The sequence below is a fragment of the Monopterus albus genome, unplaced genomic scaffold (assembly GCF_001952655.1).
Source record: "Monopterus albus unplaced genomic scaffold, M_albus_1.0 scaffold28.1, whole genome shotgun sequence".
Lineage (NCBI taxonomy): Eukaryota > Metazoa > Chordata > Actinopteri > Synbranchiformes > Synbranchidae > Monopterus > Monopterus albus.
This window is the reverse complement of record NW_018127908.1, coordinates 2371017-2380499: the sequence shown is the minus strand read 5'-3', so window position 1 is coordinate 2380499 and position 9483 is coordinate 2371017. Positions and strand designations below refer to the sequence as shown.

At 40.1% G+C, this 9483-nt stretch overlaps 1 protein-coding gene across 2 annotated transcripts in view; it reads left to right on the top strand.

The window, feature by feature from the left end:
- Nucleotides 1–9080, top strand: part of LOC109957721 (oxysterol-binding protein-related protein 1-like) — a 20258-nt gene extending 11178 nt beyond the window's left edge. For both annotated transcript variants that reach the window (XM_020595853.1, XM_020595852.1), the window contains exons 17-28: nucleotides 1149–1341; nucleotides 3295–3370; nucleotides 4497–4631; nucleotides 5003–5100; nucleotides 5202–5384; nucleotides 5462–5569; nucleotides 5814–5903; nucleotides 6766–6892; nucleotides 6974–7096; nucleotides 7236–7359; nucleotides 7445–7532; nucleotides 7951–9080. In XM_020595853.1, coding sequence (XP_020451509.1) covers nucleotides 1149–1341; nucleotides 3295–3370; nucleotides 4497–4631; nucleotides 5003–5100; nucleotides 5202–5384; nucleotides 5462–5569; nucleotides 5814–5903; nucleotides 6766–6892; nucleotides 6974–7096; nucleotides 7236–7359; nucleotides 7445–7532; nucleotides 7951–8053 — 1448 coding nt within the window. In that variant the 3' untranslated portion in view covers nucleotides 8054–9080. The remainder of the gene's footprint in view (nucleotides 1–1148; nucleotides 1342–3294; nucleotides 3371–4496; nucleotides 4632–5002; nucleotides 5101–5201; nucleotides 5385–5461; nucleotides 5570–5813; nucleotides 5904–6765; nucleotides 6893–6973; nucleotides 7097–7235; nucleotides 7360–7444; nucleotides 7533–7950) is intronic.
- The last annotated feature ends 403 nt before the right edge of the window (nucleotides 9081–9483 follow it).

Below are 9483 nucleotides of genomic sequence, written 5' to 3'. Positions count from 1 at the left end.
ACTGCTCCACTAATTGGTGACAATAAAGCAGAAACGTGCATTGCAATGCATCGGAAAAGGCAAGAAAGAAGAGTGCAGGCTTACAAATGTAGATGGTAAATGTTTTGCAAGGGAGAAAATTAATTCTACATGTTTGTCAGGACCCAGTAATACACAGTGTGTTTTGGTGACTAACACTGAATATAAATGTCACTGTTTGTTTTTGGGAAAACTCCTCAGGGCAGCTGTAAGAATTGAAATGCATATTTATACACTTATGTCAAAGCATGCCTCTAATAGCACATTTAGTTCCAAACTGTCTCAGTTTTCAGCTCTCTCGTCACTCACAGTAAGACAACATACCCAATGTCCTCTTCTCTCATAGTTAGGGTCAATAGGATAATGATTAGCCTGACACAGCATCTTTTTTTCCTTAGATTTTAACTTCACATCTTTAGGTAACAGAGAAATTGGACTTAACTGAATGTAAAAATGTATAGCCAAAAGCCTCACCATAGAGACTGCATACATGCACATCTCTCCTACTACATGTTTGTGCACTATGGAGCAGTCTTTCTCAGGAATCGCTGCATAATTCATAGATAGACTGAAGATTATCTACTGGCCAAAGTCACTCTGTAAGACTCTAAACTGTGCTCAGCATATATATCGCATATGTACACACACACAAGCTGAACTGAGAGTGTAAATCCCAATTTAGTTTTTGTTTGTATAGGGCATATTTATGAGGCAGTGGTGCATCTATCACCTGGTACAGTCATGCAACTGGTTGTTTGAAATTGTCATTTCTGTCAACACATAACTCATTATACATGTACATGTGCTTACAATAAGTGCTCTCTCCTCTCTTTGTGTATATGATAGTACGTGTAATGTCACTGACGGTGCCAGCTAGAGGTGTAGTAGCATTCAACACGCACAGAGCAAACAATGTTGAATTAAAGCCTCTGTGTGGCCTCTCATTGGAACACAATCCTCAGGTGGGGTTTGGCTGGCAGGGAGGGGGAGGTTGGAAAGGAACTCGAGCACAGGTGCTTATTTGTAGACAGTATAGTGTTGCAGCCTTCTGAGTTAGCCACTCAAATGTGTGTGTGTGTGTGTGAGTGTTTGGCATGACCTAGCATCTGGCTCCTGTCATCATCCCACAGAGTCGGAGTCGGAACTCTCGGTGAGTCACTTCCTGTCTGTGGCCAGTCACTCCTGTGAAGAGGACGAGGGGAGAGACACTCCCCTTCTCAGCAGCCTCCACCATCCCAGCACGCTCAGGGGGCCTACCGGAATGTCAGGGGAGAGTAACCATGGCAACCCACCAGCCCAGTACAACGAAGTCAAGAAGCACAGGTGGGACATGCTCCAGTTATGATGTAATCTTTGTTTAATAGCTTAAATGATGGAAATGAGACAAGTGAAAATACAAGGGCATTTATCTCCTAACATCCTGCTTACTGTGTGTTACATGCACAGGCTCCATTTAAGATAATTATCACAGCAGGGTTCAGTAAAACACAACTGTACATTGGTAAATGGCTTAAATAAATTTTGTACATGTGACTTGTTAGCACGCATGTCCGATGACAGGTTGTGCTCGATCAGCAAGTGGATAGGTTGGTAAATGGCACTGGCATAATGGATACTACCTTTCCACTCCATTATGTTTTTGTAGTCAGGTGTTTTTGTTTGCGCATCAGATCCATGGAGAATAGCCTGGTTTGTTTTGTTTTTTTTTTCCTGACAGATCCAATTCTCCAAGTGAACAGTCAACACAGCGCTCAGTGTTTATTGCTCTACTTTGTAAAAAATTGACTATCTTATTTCTGTGGCTCCCGATTCTGGCTTAATACACCAAGTGATCCATAAATAATTTAGCATGTGCTGGCTCAGAGTAGGAGTTGGAGTAAAAGGGACTGGCTGGTTGACTGGCTCTGTGTGCATATGTGTAGACTTGTGTGTCTGTGTGCATGCACTATGCATAAAAGATTTATGAGGGCTCTGTTTATTTGGAATTACTCCTGTCATTCAGAGATACAGCTGTCCTTGGGCCCAAGTCTAGTTGTTTAACATTTCTCTCAATGCATTTCTATAACAACACCCTTCCATAATTTATTTTAGAAAGTCAAGATTGATAAAAGCTCAGCTGTAGTTGGTGCCTGCTTCCATGTTTTGACTTCCAGGATGACTTTTGTTTCAGTAGCCTCTGCTCAACAGTGTAGTTATGCTTAAATGTTTTCCACTTGTATTTCTGAAATTCTGTAACATGTGTGAGTATTTCTAACCATATTCTGAGCTATATAGATAATATTTATTAGTACACACTGTAAAATTTGAGCACCTCATGAAAAAAAACTTTATCCTCCACTTACAAAAACTACAGGTCTCATGAATTCTTCAGACATGTACAGGTGTAGTAGATACTTTTAGAAAATCCAGTGGCCATATTTTAGTTTTTTTTTAGCATTATGAAAGAAAAAGCTTGTGGAACACAAACTAGGCCAGAAGTATAGTCGGCCATGCATTACTGCTCTGCTTGTCCTACAGATGGAGCAAATCCCTAACTCACTACCTCTCTGTTTATTTAGCTTAAGTAAGGGCTTTTATTGATGTGGTTGCTGTAGCACTCATTTCCAAACAAGGGCACCATCTGCCTCCAGCTGATATACCTGTAAAACAGTCAACACTACAGTTGTCAGCAAAGCTGGAAGATCAGTCACAACGCAGCCTGAACATACAGAAGGAACATGGCTGTGTGTCAAAACAGACAAGAAAATGTTCTGACATTATCTAAATGATACACAGTTAATATACTCATTCTTATGTGAAAAGTGTTTTTGAGCCAAAGTTAGTACATGGAAAAACGACAAGTAGTACATTTTCTAACCAGTCTTGAAAACCTACACACATTAATGTGTAGTGCATGAAAGTTCATTAGCTTACAGGTGTCAGATGTCTGTTTCCAAATGGTAGGTGAAGCTACATTGTCTGCTCTGCACCTTTTAATTACAGTATATAAGCATGCAGTAGACAGTAGTGGTTTTAATGTGTGGTTTACCCATTGCAGGTAGTAGATTTGTTTGCCATATTAGAAAATTAAGTAATTTTGAGTGTGGAGGAGAACATGCCCTGAGTCATCAGTGTTTGCTTCCTATAAAATGAACATCTTACACAAAATAATCCAATGATTGTCTCTACATGGAGGTGGGTATTGTGATACAGCCACTGATAGAAATTGTCTTCATTAATATAATTCTCTCTCAGATGACGGTGTTTCCCCCATGTCTTTATACTGCTGTCCTACAGAACATCCCTACCAGCTCCCATGTTTTCCAGGAATGAAGTCAGCATCTGGAGTATCCTGAAAAAATGCATTGGCATGGTGAGAACAGGTGCACTTCCTCAAGCCAATTTATCTTATTATGGGGAAAACTAATACTGATTTGGGAATTGGTTCTTAAGTAGACCTGGTGCTAAGGGCTAAACTTGGGTCATTGTGATAAGTCAGTTTTGCACTTTCTCATTACTTTATATTTGAGATTCACATGCATTTGTCCTTTGGATGTAATGGCTCACAATGAGTCTATGCTAAGGTGGTGTCATAACTCAATACTATTGTAGCATTTAACTAGTAGAGGGAAGGGCTGATGCCATATCCATCTTTTTACAGTCAGTAGTCCCCCCCCACTGAACTGTATGTGCGCCCTTCCCTCTACTATGCAAAAGTGAAGTCAAAATATCACAGATATGGTGCCTGTCAACTCGACATTTTGCAACCAGATTCTGCACAGTAGCAAGCAAGTAGTTGAGTGATGTATCAGGCCGCCGATCAAAGGTGTCAAATAATCCGAAGTACATCCCATTTTATATCATCGAATAGCTTAAAGAGACACCTTCCCAGAATAATGACCACCACACATCTACCAAAAACCAAAGAAATCCCCTTTGGGGAAAAATTTGAGTCTGGCTCATGTCCCATCCACTGACATGGAGGGTGCAGGATTTATGACCTATACTGCAACCAGCCACCAGGGAGCTGAAATGGCATGCATATCTTATACAGTTGATGGGGCAGACTGCTATAGTAGAAATACAGACACATGAGGTATTCTCAAAACGTATTGAAGAGTGCATTCATGTAGTTGCTGAATTAAGATCTTTTCTCTGTGTTTTTTTTTCTTAGTAAACTTTAAGCTGGCGTGTGCATGTCATAATTTCTTTCTGAGGCCAGTGTGCCTCAGATATTATAGTTAAATGCTGCAATAGTATTGAGTTATGACACCACCTTAGCATAGACTCATTGTGAGCCATTACATCCAAAGGACAAATGCATGTGAATCTCAAATATAAAAACAAATGTCGTTTGTGATATGATGTTTACTTGTTCATACATACTAATTATCTGGTTTAAACAGCAAAGATCCAATTCATTGCAGATCTTCTGTATTCTCTCATGCAGTGGTCTGTGCCCTCACAGTATCTTGTATCTTCTCCGACTCTTATTTCAGGAGTTGTCAAAGATTGCCATGCCTGTGATATTTAATGAGCCTCTGAGCTTCCTCCAGCGGCTGACAGAATACATGGAGCACACCTATCTCATCCACCAGGCTAATGCCACAACAGACTCTGTTGAGAGGATGAAGGTATTGCCATGCTTAGGTTTACTTTCTACACTAAAGAAGGCAGTTATGCCAAAAGCGCTGTTGTCTGTTGCCTCAAAATTCATGTTGAGGCAGTCGTCACTGTGCGGAGGCCCGTTGCTCTAGTTCAGAGCACCTGACTGGCACCTTGAGCATCGCCTTTTTTCAACTTTTTTTTTTTTACCTTCTTCAGTAGAAACAGATTTGTTTGTTTTTTTAAAGTTAATCTCCAAATGTCATCACTTAAATCAAATCAAAGTACAGTACCATTTAATTGTTGTGCTATCTGTGTCTTCAAATAAAACACTGGCATGCTATTGAATCAGTAGCTACTACTTTGTCAGAACTGCTTATTATGGGACATTGTTCTGTAGTGTGTTGCAGCATTTGCTGTGTCAGCTGTAGCATCACAGTGGGAGAGGACTGGAAAGCCTTTCAACCCACTACTGGGGGAGACCTATGAGCTTATCAGGTATGACAGACTACCTTAAATTCACAAATGTTCTTTCTGTTTAGTGAATATTTATTTGAGTGGCCTTCACTGCAGTACAAACTGTCTTTGTTCTCTATCAGAGATGATTTGGGCTTTAGGTGGGTGTCAGAGCAAGTAAGCCATCACCCTCCAGTCAGTGCCTTTCATGCTGAGGGCCTCAAGGAGGATTTTGTCTTCCATGGTTCCATCTACCCCAAACTCAAGTTTTGGGGGAAAAGCATAGAAGCAGAGCCCAAGGGAACAATCACACTGGAGCTACCCCGGTGAGTGTACAGACTCGCTTTGTAAGTTGGATTTGGAATTGAGGCAGCATCATCTACCTTTACTTTTGTCTCTGCAGATATGATGAGGCCTACACCTGGACAAACCCCACCTGCTGTGTCCACAATATCATTGTTGGTCAGCTTTGGATTGAGCAGTATGGCAACGTGGAAGTGATCAATCACAAGTAAAAGAAATTCACTTTTTATTGTGGTGTTGCCTTGTTTGTTTGCTAGTGCATTCATATGAATGTCTTTTTCTGCACTCTGGAGTGGAGTATTTATCCACTTTCAGATCCAGCTTATTGATCATGGGAGCAGAACTGGGACAGTTGCCAGTAGAATAGAAGAACATAGGCAGGATAATTGTGGTGTGGATGTTTAAAAGCCTCAGTAAAAGAGAACTGATAAAACAGTATCATTTTGTGGCAGGACTGGAGAAAGATGCAGCATGACATTCAGGCCCTGTGGCCTCTTTGGTAAAGAGCTCCATAAAGTGGAAGGATATATCCTAGATAAAAGGTATCATCTCATTTAATAACCAGTGATTATATTGTTTATCAAATGTTTGATTTGTGGACATACGTTTGCATTCTCAGTTTGTCTAATGCAGTGGCGGGCCGTGCATTTGGTACCTGGGCCTTCAGTGGAGACTTACCCGACTTAATTCACCTCTTAATACCACCACTGTACGTCGCAATTATAGAAACCATCAATGCTATACAAAAACGCAATATAATAAAGTGTGGCATTACAGAGAGAGAGGTATTTCACGTATTGAGGGTGAATACCGTTTTTACTAAAGCAAGAAACCCAGTTAAGACAACTCCAAAACCTCTACACTACAACTGCAACTGTGATCTCTGCGTTTCAGTTCCATCGTATGCCCTTTTCTAGTTTTGCTCTGACCAACCAATCAGAGGACGGAAAAATGCTGACATCATTGTGGGCCAGCTAGCTGGCCCTATGAGGCGAATTTGAAATCTGATTGGTTAAAGAAACAGTCCCATTGCTAATATAGTTTAAGTTACATGGGCCAGCACTTCTGATTCTGAAGGCCCTGGGCAGATTAGATTGACATGGCAACACATAGAGGCTGAAATCTGATTGGACAAAAAATCTAACATCCACATACGCGTACTGGAAGCGGTGCAGCCAAGAGAAATACTACGAAATGAAGAGAACAGACTGTTGGGAATAAATTAATACAATTTCATGGAACAAATATTAGAATTTTGGTTGTAAATGTAGGTCAGTGCTTCTAATAGTGTTTAGGCCAGCAGAGAAGGCCTTGCTGGCCCTGACGGCCCGCCACTGGTCTAATGTAATGTAACAAAAGTTTATTTCATATCAAAATTATCTGTTGTTTTATTAACATTTGCAGCAAAAAGAAGCTCTATGCAATATACGGCAAATGGACTGAATGCCTGTACGTGGTAGACCCCGCTACCTTCGATGCCCACAAAAAGTCTGACAAAAAGAATTCTGATGAAAAAAGGGGCAATAAACAGGTGTGCAGATTTAATGTGATCAAAGTTACCTATGTTCTGTCTTTCATTTGGTTTAAATTAAACTTGTGTGCATGTCTGCAGTCCCAGAGCAGTGTGGATGAGGAGCCAGAAGAGATGCCTCCACCTGAAGCTGAGACTGTCCAGGTCATCCCAGGCAGTGAGCTCATCTGGAAGATTACACCTCGACCCAACAACTCAGCCAAGGTATGAGAAGAGAGGAGGTGGAGGTACAAGGAGAACAGTTTTTAAATAAAAAAAAAAGGCATAACTGTGTCATTTAGTTGCTTGTCATCTTCACTCCCTCAGTTGAAATTTAGTGGTAATTTTCGTCTCTCTGTGGCAGTTCTATGCATTCTCCATGTTCGCCATGCAGCTAAATGAGCTGGAGAAAAGCAGGGAGGGAGTAATCCCTCCCACAGACAGTCGCCTCAGACCTGACATTCGCGCCATGGAGAATGGAGATATAGGTACAGTGAATGACCTAGATTTGAGTCCCCATTCTGCCACACCAGCTAAGGTCCATGTTCAGATTTCTGTATATATGCTTTATAGACTTGGCAAGTACAGAGAAGAAGAGACTTGAAGAAAAACAGAGGATGGCTCGGAAGAATTGCACCAAGTCAGAGGAATGGAAAACGAGGTTGGTCACAAATGTGATCTAACGTTGTTGCCCAATTGCTGATTGTCGTTTTCTTTTTACTAATTGCCTCCCTGTTGTCTTGTGTTACCCACTGTGCCTTTCACTTTATTAAAATTGGAAAGGAATGCTGCACTTGGCTCAAGGTTTGGTTCAAAGCTTTGCTTTATTTCATTGCTGCTGTTTGCTTTGGTGTGAAGTGCTGCACTACACCACCCTCCACAGGACAAATTAACAACTGCAACTATGTAAATTAAAATACTGATGTTTGGTACTAGATATTTTTACCTTATGCAGTTGCACCATGTCATGAACTAGTGTTTTGTGTGTTAGATTTTTTTTTTACGTCTGTAATCCAAGTGCTGTGTGCATCTAAAATCAACTTTCTCACTATCTTTTCACACTATCTCAATCTTTGCAGGTGGTTTCAACAAGGCCCTAACCCTCACAACAAAGCTCAGGACTGGCTCTACTTGAAAGGCTACTGGGACAGGAACTATACTCAGCTGCCTGATATCTACTAACAAGTAAAAACACACACACGGTTATTGTGTTTTACCACCTTTGGACCTTATCCTAGCATAAACAGAAAAGTATAGAGTTCAATTTGAGGAAATATCCTTAAAGCATCTTTTTTTCCTCAACGGCTACAAAACACTGAAGCCAGAGGCACATTTCTTCAATAGATTTGTGTGACCATTAAAAGCACAAAGCTTTTTTTTTTGCTTGCTTATTGTGCTCAAGTTTGGAATAGATGTGTATAGGGAAAACTAGAATGTATTTTAGAAATATTTCATGTTAGATGGAGTGTTTGAAAAGCAACCTCAGTTTTATTCTTTGTAGTTTGACTGTAATTCCTACTGGTTATGAAAACCTCTTACTTCTTCGCTTTGGTGCCAAGACAGCAGGCAACATGGCTACAAACAGCTATAGTAGAATGTGTGATTACGTCCTGAGCACACTGATTAGACGCTGAACTGGCACTAGTTCTACTTGTGCTTTGCAGTGTAAAGTATTCAAATAGACTTTTGGTACATTTTTTCATTTATTCTTACTTTATAGTACAGTGAGTAGTGCAGATTATTAGTGTTTAACTGAATGTTTAAAATTTGCCTGATTGCTAAGGCTGCTGTAGTAGGCAAAATCTGTGTAGCTGTTTATCATTCAGCCCTATTTACTATATAGAGGGGAACAGAGACTAGCAGCGTTGCACATAAGTCTACCTGATTGTGTACACACAGTAGCACTTTTTTATAGACTAAAGCAGGTACACTGGCTCTGCACTTAAATTGGATGCGTGTGCTTGTAAAGGTCTTCCCATAGTTGACTGTAATTAGCTATATTCTTGATGCTATGTGTACTGATGTGATTTTAAAGTCTAACAAAAATGCATGTGCATCACTGTACTGTAACTATGCAAAACCTGCCTCCTTCACAAGCACTGAATATGGATTCGTGGATAGCTGCTATAAGATTGTTTTTTCCTTTATTGCTCTTCAGGTATCAATGAAACGATTTCTATTGTTGCTAAATAAAAGCTTATTAATTGAACATTCATGGGTTTATTTTCCTATATTCCTAATGCATTTTAGTGGTGTATACAACAAAATTAAGACATTACTTTATTTTCATTAACCCCGCTGTTCAGGCTTAACCTTTCTAATTAAATGATTTGAGTTTTTGCAGATGGATTTGGTTCATAACTCACCTACAGTACATTAAACTCAAGCTACGAAACATGTTTTATAGCAGTGTTACTAACATAAACCAGCATGGTGGTATGCACATAGGCAAGTGGATCAATTCAGTGGTATTTAAAAGGTATAAAACAACCCATTAATCTGTAAAACGCAGAATTTATACAGGTGATCTTCAGTTTTCTATGTACCATGTATGGAAGAGGATTAGGGCCACTGTAAAAAAAAAGTTTCTGAAACTTAAGTTAAATTCTTTT